The sequence below is a fragment of the Macaca mulatta genome, chromosome 1 (assembly GCF_049350105.2).
Source record: "Macaca mulatta isolate MMU2019108-1 chromosome 1, T2T-MMU8v2.0, whole genome shotgun sequence".
Classification (NCBI taxonomy): Eukaryota; Metazoa; Chordata; class Mammalia; order Primates; family Cercopithecidae; genus Macaca; species Macaca mulatta.
Window position 1 is genome coordinate 193,929,364 of NC_133406.1, and position 18,283 is coordinate 193,947,646.

The 18,283-nt window shown below is 39.2% G+C and overlaps 1 protein-coding gene and 1 long non-coding RNA gene across 11 annotated transcripts in view; both read left to right on the forward strand.

Annotated features, from left to right (window-relative positions):
• ATPAF1 (ATP synthase mitochondrial F1 complex assembly factor 1) overlaps positions 1-18,283 on the forward strand; it is a 60,498-nt gene that overhangs the window by 5,955 nt on the left and 36,260 nt on the right. For 7 of the 10 annotated variants that reach the window (XR_013402359.1, XR_013402367.1, XR_013402370.1 and 4 more), the window contains 6 exons: positions 3,268-3,318; positions 3,842-3,904; positions 8,283-8,333; positions 9,529-9,576; positions 16,155-16,250; positions 18,116-18,223. Coding sequence is in view for 6 of the 10 variants with exons in the window: in XM_028834098.2 (XP_028689931.1) it covers positions 3,268-3,318; positions 3,842-3,904; positions 8,283-8,333; positions 9,529-9,576; positions 16,155-16,250; positions 18,116-18,223 (417 nt within the window). In the remaining 4 variants the exon portion in view is untranslated. Of the gene's footprint in view, positions 1-3,267; positions 3,319-3,841; positions 3,905-8,282; positions 8,334-9,528; positions 9,577-16,154; positions 16,251-18,115; positions 18,261-18,283 lie in introns of all 10 variants that reach the window. The other 3 variants (XR_013402374.1, XM_077958290.1, XM_077958294.1) reach the window with 2 other exon arrangements.
• LOC144333594 (uncharacterized) lies at positions 10,707-14,268 on the forward strand. The gene is made up of 3 exons (XR_013402381.1): positions 10,707-10,925; positions 11,198-12,092; positions 12,892-14,268. It is a non-coding gene; the product is annotated as an uncharacterized LOC144333594 (long non-coding RNA).

Here is an 18,283-nt window from a genome sequence, read left to right on the forward strand (position 1 = left end):
CCCCTTGATAATACATTTTTTAAAAATTCTCCCTTTTCTACCCTGAAATAAAACAATAGATATGTAAAAATATAACCTACCTGTATGTATAACCTCAGGTGGGAAAATCAATATAATGCCCTAACCATAATATAAAGGAAAGCATTTTTTAACAAAATACATATTTTAGCATGTAAATATTAGGGCACGACTACACTGTGAGACCTAATGTAGTCATGAGGTGCTTCCACCTATTTGTGAAATAACCATGAACATGTAAGCAGCAAATACTGACTGGCAAATGGGTGTTATGTTGATAATTATAAAAACTCTAAAACCACCGGGCATGTTGGCTCACACGTGTAATCCTAGCACTTTGGGAGGCTGAGGCGGCAGATCACTTGAGGTCAGGAGTTCAAGACCAGCCTGGGCAACATGGTGAAACCCCATCCCTACTAAAATGCAAAAGAAAAATTAGCTGGGCGTGGTAGCTGTAATCCCAGCTACTCAGGAGGCTGAGGTAGGAGAATTGCTTGAACCCAGGAGGCGGAGGTTGCAGTGAGCGGAGATTGTGCTACTGCACTCCAACCTGGGTGACAGAGCAAGACTTCGTCTCCAAAAAAAAAAAAAAATTCCAGGCCAGGCACGGTGGCTCACGCCTGTAATCCCAGCACTTTGGGAGGTCAAGGCAGGTGGATCACAAAGTCAGGAGATCGAGACCATCCCAGCTAACACTGTGAAATCCCATCTCTACTAAAAAAATACAAAAACTTAGCCGGGCATGGTGGCGGGCACCTGTAGTCCCAGCTACTCAGGAGGCTGAGGCAGGAGAATGGCATGAACCTGGGAGGCAGAGCTTACAGTGAGCCGAGATCGCACCACTGCACTCCAGCCCAGGTGACAAAGTGAGACTCCAACTCAAAAAAAAAAAAGAAAACCTCCAAAACCACGAGCAGTGTTGTTATCAGTGACCTATGATTCCACAATCACAATGTAGAATCTTTCAAGTTATATAGTAGTTGCATTTCTGGAAATTTTAGTATTTATTAAAGCTGTATTAAAAAAAAAAGGTTCTAGGCCCAAGTAATTATAAATATTGAAATATTATAGGTATTTTCACCTGCAAGAATGTCTGGCTAGACATTAAAAAGTTGTACAGGATGAGGGAAAGTTTTTTATTATGTAGGACCCATCTCATTTGGCACCCTTCCCATAATGCAGATATCAATATCCAGTAAACTTCTATGATAACCATAAAATTATCCGCACAGATTTCCAAAGCATGCATAGTAGGGAAGTAAAGCACCCATTTAAAGTTCGTATTAAATGTTTCTGATTTTTGGCATGTAGCTTCAACTGCTTTAATTACCTTATTTCATCAATTCTAAAGCTCACTCTTATTTTTCTCATTTTAACATCACTAAAATTGTCTTATAATTGATGTGACAGGAAAGTATTGTGCTATTTAATTGGCATCATTTTCTGATGCATAAAATAATGGTGCATCTTAAGATATGATGTCTTAGATTTGATAAAATGCAATACGCTTATACTTAGGGCTTAAATTTTTTATTTCTGTAAGTGAAAATGGGTACAAATAATGGATTGGAGAGACATTGTGTAAAAACCAATACGTGAGGCTTCATGATTGAAAGGTGAAAGCAGCTGTGCAAGTGGAGGTTTTGTTTTGTTTTTGTTTTGTTTTCATGGTACACCTGAGAATGAGTGGTATGGAAATGAAATTCTCGTCGGGCACGGTGGCTCACGCCTGTAGTCCCAACACTTTGGGAGGCCGAAGCAGGCAGATCACTTGAGGCCAGTAGTCAAGACCAGCCTGGCCAACATGGTGAAACCCCATCTCTACTGAAAATACAAAAAATTTAGCCAGGCATGGTGGCACATGCCTGTAGACCCAGCTACTTGGGAGGCTGAGGTGGGAGAATCACTTGAACCTGGGAGGCAGAGGTTGCAGTGAGCTGACATTGAGCCACTGCACTCCAACCTAGGCAACAGAGCAAGACCCTGTCTCAAAAGAAAAAAAGAAAGACAGAAAATGAAATTAACTCCTTTTCAGATGGCTTACATATGAAGGAACGGTTACACCCGGATGTTGTCAGTGTATAGGTGCATAACCAAAAAAACTAAAGTGTGTTCAACAGGCTTTTCTCTGATCTGTGGGTACAGGTTCTGTGACCATCATTTATGAAAAGTGTGGATTAATTAAAGCACAGAGTGACTAAAGGCAAGGTTTTATGCAGAAAGTGTTTTTCAGCCTCAGAATCCCAGGTGTAGAATGTACTTCTGAGAAGCACAGCCTTGAGTGGAAGACTCAGAACAACCCATCCCTACTATCAGAAACAACTCAAAACAGGATTTACTGGCTATGACCTTTATGAGAGATAATGGCTAAGAGACAAAATAATCACTTTCAGTTGTTTTTGGCCTTTTTTGAAGGGAGTCTAATTTGATGGAGGAAACATTAAGATTGAACACTCAAAAAGACTCTAGTCTGCTGAGGATGCCTACCATCAAAGTGTTGTCAGAGATAAGCAGTATCCTTGGATAACACATCTTTCCATTTCTTACCACTTCTATAGTTCAGTGTGGAATAGGTCAGAACAGAGCATAGTAATCCCAAGCAGGCCTAATCCTGGGAAGAAATCCCTCATATCCACAGTGGCAGGTGGAGAATGGACTGTCAGTACTAGTAGATGATAGTTTACTGACAGAGAAATCTTATCTCTGAATGTCAGAATCTTAGAGGAAAGTTGTTGTCTTATAAACGATAATTTTTATTTTTATTTCTTTTTATTTATTTATTTTATTTTATATTATGAGACAGAGTCTCACTCTGTTGCCTGGGCTAGAGTGCAGTGGCGTGATCTCAGCTCCCTGCATCCTCCGCCTCCCTGGTTCAAGCAGTTCTCCTGCCTCAGCCTCCCAAGTAGCTGGGATTATAAGCACCCGCCACTATGCCCAGCTTATTTTTTGTATTTTTAGTTGAGGCGGGGTTTCATCATGTTGGCCAGGCTGGTCTCAAACTCCTGACCTTGTGATTCTCCCGCCTCGGCCTCCCAAAGTGCTGGGATTACAGGCGTGAGCCACTGCGCCCAGCCAACAATAATTTTTAAAGTAGTGTTAAATTTTTAGAACAATTATTATAAAAAGTGGAAAGAAGTGAGTTCTCACCTGCAAAATTATTTAATGAGATTGGGTAACTCACCTAGTTTAGTGACCTTTGTTCTTATGAGTAAAGTGTAGATTAATATCTTGTCTTATATATTTCAGACAGATGCCTTGGGGAAACAGTCTGTGAAGAGAGGATTCACTAAGGACAAGGTAGGTTTCTAATTAAACAGAGGAAAAAAAGCTTGAAGTCATATGGTACATCTAGAACAAGAGGCTGCAAATTTGAACATAAGTACTGTGGTTCAATTATTTTGTGTAAGGTGATTTTCCATCTGTAAAAGTGAGAAATATTTCTATGAACTTTTGTGTCCTTGACCATGACCCCTAGCATAGCAGTTTAATTAAAAATAACAACCAAACTTTCTCCTCTTACCAGCTGCAAAGTGCCGCAGGACTCATTGGTAAGGGTGAAGCATTTGGGAAGTACATGGCAACCTAATAGAAACTCTTCAGGAACAGAACTGTGAAAACCTGTCTGGGCTTGGGGGCTCACTTTCTCTGAGCATGTGGGCTTTCTTATACTTGTTTTCTGCTTTTGGAAATCTGTTTCACTGCCTTGATGTGTTTGCCACAGGCTTAGAGATAAGAGTTAAGCTGTTTTGTTTTGTTTTGTTTTGTTTTGTTTTGTTTTGTTTTAATGATGTGTTAATTGGTTTTTATTTTCTCTTTGAAGACTCTCAGTTCAATCTTTAACATTGAGATGGTAAAAGAAAAGACTGCAGAAGAAATAAAACAGGTAATGAATGAAAATGGGCTGGCATGCTCTATGAAAATGTGAATTCTGTGAACCAAATCTGAGAGTACATCTTCTGACACCTCTTTCTAGCCATAATGAAAGGTGATAATAAAAGGCAAAAGTGATGAATTACTTGAAGAACAATGTCATAAGAAAACTTGTCTTCTTTGTGACTCTTATATGTCTAATCAACTTGTATTTCTACTTTCTTTTTCCTTCCTATAATCCACATCTCCTGTAACCCTCTTCAGTACTTTATACCTGGATTACTGCACTACCTTTCCAAATAGGTTTCCCTGCTCCTATTTTTTCCACTCCACCCATAATATGCTCATCAACTGAGTCCTCTGAAACTTCTTCTTTCATTATGGAGAAGTATAGTGTATTGGTTTAAAAATACAGACTCTAGAACCAAGCTGCTGGTTTTAAGTCCTAGCTCTGCCACTTACTAGCTATAGGACTTGGACAAGTTAACTTATCTGGGCCCTAGTTTTCCTATTTAATTAAAGTGGAGCAAATAATAGTACTTACCTCATAGAGTTATTTGGATAATTAAGTGAGTTAACATTTTTTATCACTTAGAACAGTCCCTGGCACAGAGTAAGTGCTATATTTATGTTTTTAAATAAGTGGGAAAAAAATATATTAGGAACCTGGTCACAAATGTTCAATGACTTCCTGTATTCCTTTTCTTGGCATTCATAGCTCTCCATTATCAAAGGACTTTCTGCAGGAAGCTTCCTGAACACTTTCCTTCAAAGCACTCAAGAGCTATCCTGCCTGTTTGGTCATTTATATTTTTATACCTGTGATTCTTTTCTCTCTAATAAGCTATTTTTTTCCAGCATTCCTTATAGTTCCATGAATTATATATTAGGTAGATTGAAAGGATCAAAAGAATAATAAAAGCAGCATACTCTGTATCAGGTACAATGCCTAATGCTTCATATGCATTATTTCATTAAATTCTTTTAACCACCCCGTGAAGTGGGTGCCATTATTCCCAGTTTACAATTGAGGAAACTGTGACTTAAAGAGATTATGTAACTTAGTCAGTGGTAGAGCTGAGACTCAAACCCATGTCTATTTGACTCTGCATCATATTCCCACAACTGGAAGTTGTGCTAGTTACCATGGGTTTCCTTGGGATGCTGTATCATTTATTTTAGCACACATTTAATGCATACCAATTAAATGTCAGACTTTGTGCCAGATACAGAGATAAATGAGAGAATCCTCATCCCCAAAGAGTTTTAGCCTCCACAAAACGGATCAGATCAGCACAGGGTTCTTTCTGTTAATAGAGGCATATGCAAAGTGTCAGGGAGAACTCAGGCTGTGCCTTTGGCACTTTGGGAAGAAGTGCCAAAGGAACATGGACACTTTAGGGGAAAATTAAATAAAAGTAATCAGAATATGGGCTGGGCACAGTGGCTCACGCCTGTAATCCCAGCACTTTTGGAGGCCGAGGCGGGTGGATCATGAGGTCAGGAGATTGAGACCATCCTGGCTAACACAGTGAAACCCCGTCTCTACAAAAAATTAGCCGGGCATGGTGGCAGGTGCCTGTAGTCCCAGTTACTCAGGAGGCTGAGGCAGGAGAATGGCATGAACCCGGGAGGCGGAGCTTGCAGTGAGCCAAGATTTCACTATTGCACTCCAGCCTGGGCAACAGAGTAAGACTCTGTTTCAAAAAATAAATAAATAAATAAATAATCAGAATATGCTGTCCTTAAAATGAGAAGACAGTGTTTTGACATGCAAAAAAAGAAAAGGTAAAGCAACCTTATGCCACATTGAAAGTAGTTTCCATAGGTCCTAGGAGTTAATAGTCCTTTTGTGCTCTGTGTTGATTAGATGGATCACACTTTGATTAGTATCTTCTACTGGGGCCCCATATTTTAACAGAAATGTTGACCAAAGCAGACCAACTCTAAAGGAAGTTGACCCATTCTTCAACACTAGCTCACTGTGGTGTCACCTTGGTTATGATACCCTCCTCTACTTCTATGCCTTTGTTAGTGTTGTCATTCTCTGCTTCAAATGTGTCTCTTATCTCCTTCTCCTGCCTTACCTGTTATCTTCCCAGCATCCTTATTTCCCTACTAACTCCTAATCATTCTTCAGGATACAGTTCAAGTGTCCCTTCCTCTGGCACTTTTCCCTGCCCTGGGTTAAGTGCCTCTTTTATATTACATGTTTCTTATTATGTCACAATCATCTGTCATTCAACCAACATTTTTTAGTACTTTTTGGGTTGCAAGGCATTGGTGACAACACAGCAGATACCTGCCTACAGGGGGCTTGCAAACTAGTGAGGGAAATAGATCCAGATGCAAATGATCTTATTATGAAGTAGCATATCGTAGACATCTTAAGAGAGGTATAAAATATGAAAGCAAGGGGGAGGAAATAAATAACATAGAAAAGCAACTCATAGGAAAACTTCTGACTGTAATATCAAGGGAGACTACATGGAAGAAGAAGCATATATAGGCTAAGCTTCAGAGGACAGGAAGAATTTGGGAGGTCAGAGGTAGGAAAGAAAGGCTTTCTAGTCAGAGCCAATAACATGTAAAAAGGCATGGGAAGGCAAAAATAAAATGGTAGTAAAAAATAAGAATACGGAGCATCTATATGATAATGGTAAATAATAAAAAGACAATATTGCATATATGCTACATCTATGTATACTGTAAAAGAAAAATTCTTAAGACATACTGGAAAGAAAATAACAGTGGTCTTTGTTAGGGTGGTACGACTATGGGCATTTTTTCCTTTTCCCTATTTTCTAATTTTCAAATTTTATTATATAATTTTTTTATTCCCTACTTTTTGGTATTTGCATCATGAAGGTCAACTGTACCTTCCTTGTTCTTTAGTGCCAAGCAGAGGTAGGACTTCTGACTGGTGCATACCATAGATCCAACAGACCTTATCTCTTCCACATGTAGACGACTTTCTGGAAGCAGGATTTTAAGAGCTGCCTGTAACATGCCAATAATATCTAACATGGTTTTGCTGTGTCCCCACCCAAATCTCATCTTGAATTGTAGTTCCCATAATCCCCACATGTCATGGGAGGGACTCAGTGGGAGGTAATTGAATCATAGGGGCAGTTACCTCCATGCTGTTCCCATGATGGTGAGTTCTCATGAGATCTGATGGTTTTATAGAGGGCCTTTCCCCCTTTTGCTCCTTCTTCTTCCTGTCACCATGTGAAGGACGCGTTTGCTTCTCCTTCCGCCATGATTGTAAGATTCTTGAGGCCTTCCCAGCCTTGTGTAACGTGAGTCAATTAAACCTCTTTCCATTATAAATTACTCAGTCTCTGGATTAAGAAAATGTGGCACATTTACACCATGGAATACTATGCAATCATAAGAAAGGATGATTTCATGTCCTTTGCAGGGACATGGATGAAGCTGGAAACCATCATTCTCAGCAAACTATCACAAGGACAGAAAACCAAACACCACATGTTCTCACTCATAAGTGGGAGTTGAACAATGAAAACACATGGACACAGAGTGGGGAACATCACACACTGGGGCCTGTCGCGGGGTGGAGGGTTGGGAGAGGGATAGCACTGGGAGAAATACCTAATGTAAATGACAAGTTGATGGGTTCAGCAAACCACCATGGCACATGTATACCTATGTAACAAACCTGCACGTTGTGCACATGTACCCTAGAACTTAAAGTATAATAATAAAAATGATAATAAATAAATTGCCCAATCTCGGGTATATCTTTATTAGCAGTGTGAGAATGGACTAATACAATATCTAACAAAAGCTAACATTATTTGTCGTGTTTATTCTGTGACAGGTGCTGAGCTAAGCACAGACCTACATTATTTCAGCTAGTCATGACAATTGTGTGAGGTTATTAATGCTATTTTATTGATGTTATTTAGGGAGTTTTCAGTAATTTGCCCAAGGTAGTATAGCTAGTAAATGACTGGAGCTGAGATTCACATCCAGGTCTGCCTGACTCTGAACCCTGAGCCCCAGTCCTGACTCTCTGGGAAGGCTCACAGTTAGCTGGGGAAGTGTGGGTTTGGGGAGGAAATAAAAATGTGAAAAAAAAGAAGTTGTCTATCACACACAACTTATTAAGAGGAATGATTTTTAAAGTCATAGAATCAGTTTCTCTGTCAGGAATTTGTTATTAAGAGTTACAGTTTAATCATCTATAAGAGTGGGTTGTATTAAATCTTTTTTGTAATGTGCTAGTAATGAAAGCGTTACATTGGGTTTTTCCTCTCTGTTATCAAATAGCATATTCCTCTGAACAATGAAAGCTGTCACCATTTCTTGGCACATGTTGAAAAGATTACCCACATGTCACAGACACCCCTCTCTTTTCTGTACAGATTTGGCAGCAATATTTTGCAGCAAAAGATACAGTCTACGCAGTTATTCCTGTAAGTAGTTTGGAGGGGGAAATGAAAGTGTTACAACATGAAAGTCAGTTCTCTAACCTTAGCAGGCAGTTGCCTTTACTTTTCCTATGTTTATTGCCTCTTGAGAAGCTGCATTTTACAGCCCTGAGAGTTTTTATTATGCCCTGAGCACCAGAGATTGGAAGCTCCATATGGTATATTTATGGCTCTTGTTTTCCTTCTTTCTACTTTAGAAATGTCTCTGAGTCAAGTCTCTGACAAGGGAGCGTGGTATAAGTTCATGTTGCTGAGTAATTTCCAGATGTCTTTTTTTTCTTACTGATGTTTTCCAACCAAGCTGTTGGAATTTAAGACAGGGCCTGTAGCATAGCTTTTTTCCCTTCTTGCCTATAAGCGACCTATGCCTGAGCTGAGTTGGAGCCTCTTCCTAGTCTTTCTCTGGCGAATATTCCCCTTAGCAAGTGGCATTTTCTTGGTCTTTCCCTTCTTGAAATTATTCTTAGAGATGGTCACCATCTACTGCTTGACCATTAAGGTCTGTGACAGAGAAGGGATGCTGCTGGCTTCTCTGGTTTAATGTTTTGCTGGCCTCCACTATAATAAAGCATTTGAAGTAATGGATTATCAGCTAGTTTTTTAATTGCTTTTCCCTGAAGGAGGGGTGGGGGCTTAGGTTAAGTTTCTATCAAGCACACAAAGGTATACAGAGATTACATGAGTAAATGTAAGATTAAGGAGGAAAACATAGATGGAGGATAAAGCCAGGCTTTTTGGTTGTTATGATGGTATCACTATCTTTTTTTTTAATCTCTCATATATGTATACCCTTATCCTACATGAATTCAACAGCCAGAAGAAGAGTCTTCTCTTTTGTGATGTTTTAGATCTCTGATACTGACTCATTGTTTGAACAGGCCTTCTCAGCTCTCCCTCAAACTGACTTGGTGACTTGATGTCTCTGACACTTGTTAAAGTTCCCTGGAGCATTTGGAGCATTGGTGCACCTAGTCTTTACACATAATTCTGACAATGAACAGCAAAACAGACGTCTGGTTTTTCCTGTCTTTCTGTCATAAGAGTGATTTGAAAATAATGACACTTAAAAGACCGTTTTAGTTGTATTATAATTCTAGAATTCAGTCTTGATGAATTTACATGTGATTGTGGCCTTTTGTGTTTTTTGTGTAGGTTAACTTTATTCTTTTCCAACCTGCAGGCAGAAAAGTTTGATTTGATCTGGAACCGGGCTCAGTCCTGTCCAACAGTAAGTTTCTGGTGGTCATGTAAGGGTTGCTTATCAATGTTGCCAAACAAGTATTTTCCAACCAATCACATCATATTCCATACTGTCTCACATGTTTTAGTGCTCTGTTTACTTAATAAAGATGCTCACATGTTGATTGTACTAGTAAGTGACATTTTCAGCCTTATGAAATCATGTGGGTTTGGCCCAGTAAGCCTCTGGCTTTTTAGCTCCCTACCACATCAGCCCTTTCTGATGCAGATCTTAATCTATCAGTACAAGTGCATTTTGGAAGATATCTGAGACCTTAATCTTTTCAACTTTTTTTTTTTTGCTTTTATTATTATTTTTAATTGACATAATTATACATATTTATGGGGTACAGTGTGATATTTCAATACATGTGTGCAGTGTGTAATGATCAAATCAGAATAATTAGCACATCTGTCACCTCAAACATTTATCATTTCATTGTATTGGTAACATTCAGAATCCATTCTTCTAGCTACTTGAAAATATACAATAAACTGTTGTTAATTATAGTAATCTATAGCACCATAGACTACTAGAACATATTTCTCCCATCTAGCTCTACTTTTGTATCCCTTAACCAACCTTTGGCTATTCCCTCCTCTAGTAACCACTGTTCTGCTCTCTACTTCTATGAGATTAGGTTTTTTTTTTTGTTTTTTTTTTTTTAGCTTCCAGCATACGAGTGAGAACATGTGGTATTTGTCTTTCTGTGCCTGGCTTATTTCACTTAACGTAATGTTCTTCAAGCTCATCCATGTTGTCACAAATGACAGAATTTGTTTTTTTTGTGTATGGCTAAATAGTATCCCATTGTGTATAGACACCACATTTTCTTTATCCTTTCATTTGTTGATGGACAGTTAGGTTGATTCCATATCTTGGCTATTGTGAATAGTGCTGTAGTAAACATGGGAGTGCAGATATCTCTTCAACATACTGATTTCCTTTCCTTTGGATATATATCCAGTAGTGGGAATGATGGATCATGTGGTAATTCTCTTTTTCGTTTTTTTGAGGAATCTTTATAATGTTTTCCATAATGGCTATACTAATTTATGTTCCACCAACAGTGTATAAAAGTTCTTTTTTCTCCACATCTTCACCAGCTTTTTTTTTTTTTTTTTTTTTTTTTTTTTTTTTTTCATTTAGAGATGAGGTCTTACTGTGTTGCCCAGGATGGCCTTCAACTCCTGGCCTCAAATGACCCTCCCAACTCAGACTCCCAAAGTGCTGGGATTACAGGTTGTCTTTTTTTTTTTTCATAATAGCTATTCAAACTGGGCTGAGATGCCAGTTTTATTGGCAGTTTTCTTCACCGTTTTGGCTATGCTATCCTGGTAATATGTGCCTAAAAGGAATTAAGAGGTTGTAGCTGAAATACTGAGCTGTCAGAAGGCCTAAGGGAAAAGGAGTAGGTGGGATGGACCAGCTAACTTGGTATCAGTAATGATTTCTCAGGTTTTCAAAACATTTTTGGAAACATCGCTGAAAACAGAGAATACCTAAGTAAGTGGAAATGATATATACCATATTCATGGATTGGATGGCTCAGCTTGTTATATTTTGTTTTGTTTTGTTTTTTGAGACAGGATGTTACATTGTTGCCCAGGCTGGAGTGCAGTGGTGTGATCATAGCTTACTGCAGCCTCAATCTCTTGGGCTCAAGCAATACCCCCACCTCAGCCTTCTAAGTTGCTGGGATTACAAACATGCATCCCCATGCTCAGCTAATTTTTTTTTATGTTTAGTAGAGACAAGATCTCACTTATGTTGCCAAGGCTGGTCTCAAATTCCTCAGCTCAAGCAATCCTCCTGCCTCAGCCTCCCAACGTGCTGGGATTACAGGTGTGAGCCACTGTGCCTAGCCTTTGGTATTGTTAAGGTGTCACTTCTCTCCTAATTGGTCTCTAGATGAAATACAATACCATTCAAAACCCCACTAGGCATTTAAGAAATTGATGAGCTGGTTTTAAAATTTTACTTGGATATTTAAAGGACCTGAGATAGCTAAAACAATTTTGAAAAAGAACAAAGCTTGAGGACTTACATTTCCTGATTTCAAGACTTATTACAAAGATACAGTAATTAAAACAGTATGATATTGGCACAAAGATAGACATGTAGATTAATGGAACAGAGTAGAGTCCTGAAATAGACAAACATGTATGTGGTTAGTTGTTTTTCAACAAAGGTGTCAATAAATTAGAGAAAGGATAATCTTTTCAACAAATGCTGCTAAAACAATTGAAGATCGTGCACACACAAAAAAAGAACCTCTACTTTTACCTCACAGTGTATACAAAAATTAAAGTAGATCATAGAAGTAAATGTAACTGTTGTTGTTTTGTTTTTTGGAGATGGCGCTTCCTTTGTCACCCAGGGTGCAATGTGGTATGATCTCAGCTCACGGCAACCTCCACCTCCCAGGTTCAAGCTATTCTCCTGCCTTAGCCTCCCAAGTAGCTGGGATTAGCCACCACTCTGGGCTAATTCTTCTGTTTTTAGTAGAGACAATTTTTTTTTTTTTTGAGTCAGTCTTCTGTTGCCCAGGCTATAGTGCAGTGGCGTGATCCCTGCTCACTGCAGTCTCTGCCTCCCAGGTTCAAGCAATTCTTGAGCCTCAGCCTCCTGAGTAGCTGAAGTTACATGAGCCCACCACCACACCCAGCTAATTTTTATATTTTTAGTAGAGACAGGGTTTCACCATGTTGGCCAGGCTGGTCTCAAAACTCCTGACCTCAATTGATCCGCCTGCCTCAGCCTCCCAAAATGCTAAAATTACAGGCATGAGTCACCGCACCTGGCCCATAAATGTAAGTTGTAAAGGAAAATAAAAAGAAGAAATCTAAATTACCTTGGGTTTGACAAAGATGTCATAAGTACATTACAAAAAGCACAAACTATAAAAGGAAAAAATCACCTTGGGCAATATAGTGAGACTTTGCCTCTACAAAAAAAAATTTTCAAGCACCTGTCATCCCAGCTGCTCAAGAGGCTGAGGTGGAAGGATCACTTGAGCCCTGGAGGTGGAGGTTATAGTGAGCCCAGACTGGACGACAGAGCAAGACCATGTCTCTAAACAATAAAAATAGGCCAGGTGTGGTGGCTCACCCTTGTAACCCCGGCACTTTGGGAGGCCAAGGTGGGTGCATCAGTTGAGGTCAGGAGTTCAAGACCAGCCTGACCAATATGGTGAAACCCCATCTCTACTAAAAATACAAAAATTAGCTAGGCATGGTGGTGTGTGCCTGTAATCTCAGCTACTCCAGAAGCTGAGGCATGAGAATCGCTTGAACCTGGGAGGTAGAGACTGCAGTGAGCCAAGGTCACACCACTGCACTCCAGGCTGGGTGACAGAGTGAGACTCTGTCTCAAAAAAATAATAATAAATAAATTAGATTTCATCAAAATTAAAGCATTCTATTTGCATACCCAAATAGCTTCTACATTCATAGCAACATTAGTCACAATAGCCAAAAAGCATAAGCAGCTCAAGTTATATCAGAAACTCTAATAACTCAATAATAAGAGGACAGACAAATGGACAAAAGATTTGAACATTTTATCAAACAATGGCAGATAAGCACCTGAAAATATACTTGACAGCATTAGTCATAATGGGAATCCAAATTACAACCACAGTGAGATACCATTAGAATGACTAAAATTTCAAAAACTGATCATACCAAGTGTTGGTAAGAATGTGGCACACCTGGAACTCTCCTATACTGCTGGTCATATTGCAAAATGGTACAACCACTTTAGAAAATAGTTTGGTGGTTTCTTTAAAAATTAAGCATACACCTGCCATACTAACTAGCCATTCCATTTCTAGATATTTTCCCGAGAACTCAAAGAATATGTCCATAGAAATGACTTGTGCACAAATGTTCAAGCAGCTTTATTTGTAACAACCAATGCTAGAAACAATTCAAATGTCTGTCACTAGTGCACAGGAATTGTGGAAAGAGAGAATGTGTGCATGTGTGTGTGTGTGTGTGTGTGTACATACACAATGGAATAATATTCAGCAGTAAAAAGGAATGAACTATTGATACATTCAACAACATGGTGTTTTGCAAAGGGGCCATATGTGCGAAACGACCCCCAAATGCTGAAGGAGCTGAGAAACCAAAGAAGGAGGCAGACAAATCCAATTTGTGGGTACAGGTTGATTTACTGGGGGAACTTACAGACAGAAGTGTGGTATTGAGTTGCTGCAAGACAGGTAGATCTCCACGCCACAACCAGACAGACCCAATATATCTTATATCTTGGGGAAAGTATACATGCTCTGGAAGGAACGTGTAGGTGGATACAGTCATCACCGTCTGTGATTTCTGCAACAGCATCAAGGATTGTTTTGGAAGAAACTTACAGTGAATAGATGTTTCTACATAAAGAGTAATACATCAGCTAGACATTTGGGAGGCATTCCTGGACTTGGGGTTAATCAGAAGTCACATGTTGGACTAGCATTTAAAATAAAGTCACTCTTGTTCCCACACATGGATAGATCATGAAACAATCATGCTTAGTGAAAGTAACCAAACCAAAAAAGTACTTATTCTGTGGTTCCATTTTTACAAATTTCTACAAATGCACACTAACCCATAGTGGCAGAAAGCAAATCAGTGGTTGCTTAGGGACAGTGAGGGACAGGGAAGTATGAACTACAAAGGGCAAAGAAAACTTGGAAGTAATAACTATGTTCATTATGTTGATTTTGATTATGGTTTCACAATACACATATGTCAAATTCATCAAATGTATACTTTAAATATGTGCAATTTGTTGTATTTCAAGTGTACCTCAATAAAGCTCTAAAAAAGTGTTTTCCCTAGCAAGGGATCATCTGTCAGGTAGGCACTAAGTTTATCTCATCTAATAATAAAAATTGGAGCCTGAGTGGTTGGCAATAAGAAGATAATTTGTGACTAATGTGTATTGGGCTGCTTTCTACTTTTGTTTTGTTCTGGCACCATTCTTTTCTCTGCTACTCATCCCCAATTCTAAACATCTTGAGCGTAAAACTTATTTTTCGGTGTTTAGTCTGGAGCCATGCTCCAATATCAACCTCACCTAATAGAATGTGAAGTAATTACAGCAATTGGAACAAGAGCTAATTCAGCAGCATTAGAAAGTTTGGAAATTGAAACACCCATCAAAAGAAGGATAAATAGTGATAAATTTCTACAGTAGAATTCCATACAACAGTGAGATATTTATGAATTAAGAGTTATAGATATCAACATGGATAAATCTCAGAAGCATAATGTGAAGTAAAAAAGTTACAAAAGGATACATACACTTTGATAAGATTTAAGTTTTTAAACATATAAACTACTACTTTAAAAAAAAAATGTCTAAAGACAGGGTCTCACTATGTTGCCCAGGCTGGTCTCAAACTCTTGGGCTCAAGCGGTCCTCCTGCCTCAGCCTCCCGAGTAGCTGGGACAACAGGCGCATGCCACCACACCCGGCAATCTTTTTATTTTTTTGTAGAGACGGGGTCTCACTATATTGCCCAGGTTGGCCTCAAACTCCTGAGCTCAAGTGATCCTCCCACCTTGGCCTTCGAAAGTGCTGGAATTATAGGTGTGAGCCACCATGCCCAGCCTGTAAACTACTACTTCTTACTTACAGTTATGTACATATACATTTAAAGTATTAAAATATGAAAAAGAAGGATAGACACCAAATGCAGGATAGATGTTAACTCGGATGGGATTAGAGGGAATGCAGAGGGAACCTCAGTTGTATTTCTGATGCTGTCTTAGGTGGATTGATAAGTACATGAGTGTTTATTGCCTCATATGAATTTCTTAATTTTAAAAAAATGTTTTAGGCTGGGAGCAAGTGGCTCACGCCTATAATCCCATCACTTTGAGAGGCCGAGGGAGGCGGATTGCTTGCGCCCAGGAGTTCAAGACCAGCTTAGGCAACATGGCAAAACCCCATCTCTACCCAAAAAAAAAAAAAAAAAAAAAAAGTAGTCAGGCTTAGTGGTGCACACCTGTAGTTCCAGCTACTTGGGAGGCTGAGTGGGAAGATCACCTGAGCCCAGCAGGTCAAGACTGCAATGAGCTATGATCATGCCTGCATTGCAGCCTGGACAACAGAGCAAGAACCTGTCTCAAAAAAATTTAAGGCCGGGCGCGGTGGCTCAAGCCTGTAATCCCAGCACTTTGGGAGGCCGAGACGGGTGGATCACGAGGTCAGGAGATCGAGACCATCCTGGCTAACACGGTGAAACCCCATCTCTACTAAAAAATACAAAAAACTAGCCGGGCGAGGTGGCGGGCGCCTGTAGTCCCAGCTACTCGGGAGGCTGAGGCAGGAGAATGGCGTGAACCCGGGAGGCGGAGCTTGCAGTGAGCTGAGATCCGGCCACTGCACTCCAGCCTGGGCGACAGAGTGAGACTCCGTCTCAAAAAAAAAAAAAAAAAATTTAAAAATGTTTTAAAAACTAAATATGGAGGAAATGGAATGAATGTTATAGGTGGTTGGATATAGAGCAAATGATTTCATTTATTCATCCGTCTCCTTGTATATCTGTTTTTCAGTTTCTGTGTGCTCTGCCAAGAAGGGAAGGTTATGAGTTCTTTGTAGGACAATGGACAGGTACTGAACTCCACTTCACTGCACTTATAAATATTCAGGTAGGTGGCTTGTGCCCTTCCTCTAGAGGAAAGAGGACTATCCCTTGGTGGGACTAGAAACCCTTGCTGAGGCTCAAGGACACAGAATATCTACTTACTCCAAGCATGTATTATTGTGGCACACTTGAATTGTCATACTTTTTGTGGTGGACTAGTTTTCTAGGCCCTCCTCAATACCTGGAAATTGGAAAAGACTCCAAAACACCTTCTCTGACTACTTCTGGTTCTCTTTTGTCTCTTCCCCAGACCTCTAGTTGCACATACTGCATGTGCCTCATTTAACAAACATGCCTGAGTTATGATGGTTATATTTTCAACCCAAGCTAGAAGCAGCCCCTTGAGGAAAGCTCCAAGTCTTAAATGTGTTTTATTAACTAAGTCAACACCTTCCAACATGCTAAGTGAATAGTTTCTGTTTAATAAATGTTATTTTGTTTGCTTTCTTCCTTTTTTCTTTGTTTTATTTCCAACAAAACAATATTAACTTTAATTATATTTAAATGTTAGATTCAAAACATTTAAAACTTTTAAAATAAAAGTCAATATTTTAAATCATAACTAGGATTGGCATTCTATATTTGGAGGCCAAATGTGGCAAAAAACAAGCATGAGTTATATTTGCTTTGAAGTTGGGGTAAAGAATGCAAAAATGAAGGAGCAGCTTTTTACTTTGCTATTTTGTAATACATCTAACAACCTTTTATTGAGCACATACTTTAATAACCGACATTTGATGTACTTACTATGTGCCACATGTTTTATATACATTATGTCCTTTAATCCTCACAAATACGCCATGAGATACTTACTGTTATTATTTCTAATTACAAAGAAGAAAGTGGCCTCAGAGAAGTTAGTTCACACTGTCTAATAAGTGATAGAGCCAGGTTTGAGCCCAGGTTATGAGACTACAAACTCTGTGAACTTAATCATTATGCGACTGTGTTGGGAACTGTGCTGAGACTTGGAGATCTATGAGACAAGGTTCCTGCCTTCATGGAGCTAATATTCAGGTATAGGAGAAAGAGCCAGAAACATAATTACAATAAAAGTGATTAATACAATATTAGGATGACGACCAAAATGATCAGTGTAACATTAGAAGTATGTTCAAGAAAAATGAGATGCTGAACTATTACAAGTACCCTAGTGATAGTTAGATATTTATAATTAAAAAGACTCGCTGAAATTTTAGAGATAAAGTCCAGGAATCTTCTTTTGAATGTAATTGTTTCCTCCTGTGCTATACAGGGGCTTTAGCTTTGAACCCATCCTCTCTACCTAGTCTAGACTTGAGATTTAATAACCACTACTGCCCTGATCATTCTTCATAAAATTATGGTGTTTCCATCCTTCTCCCCTTCACCCCCCAACCCAGATTATATTTTAGAACTGCACATTACAAATCTGGCTCATGTGCAAACTCTCCAGCTACTGCTACAGCTTAAAAGAGCTCAGTCTTCAGAGCCAGCCAAGGGAGTAGATTTCAGCTGTGAAATGCACTAGTCCATAAAAGTGGCAATTACACAAGCACATTGCTTTCTTTAGAACTTGATTTGGTAGCTGCTTGTGCCATTTTGTTTTTAAATGTATGGTCACAATGACAGATTCACTGCCTACTGTAAACATTTTCTGGGAAAAAAGCCAAAGCTTTTCCAGTTGAAGACACAAATAACACTGTGCAAACTGTCAGTTTCACTGTGCCTTTGCAGGCTGACCTTACCGCCACATACCAGTCCTCCAACTCACTAGCCACCCAAGGGGCTGTTAAGAGCCAGAATTTCCTCTAGACTGTCTATTGCTTTGAAATTGCAGTTTGTTGTGATGGTACCTTATTGTGCCTTGATAAGTGTTCCACCTTGCAGACCCGAGGGGAAGCTGCAGCCAGTCAGCTGATTTTATATCACTATCCTGAACTTAAGGAAGAAAAGGGCATAGTGCTGATGACTGCAGAAATGGATTCCACATTTCTGGTAAGAATTAATTTGTAAAACTCTTTGGATTTACCTCGTGGCACTGAAGGTATTACTATT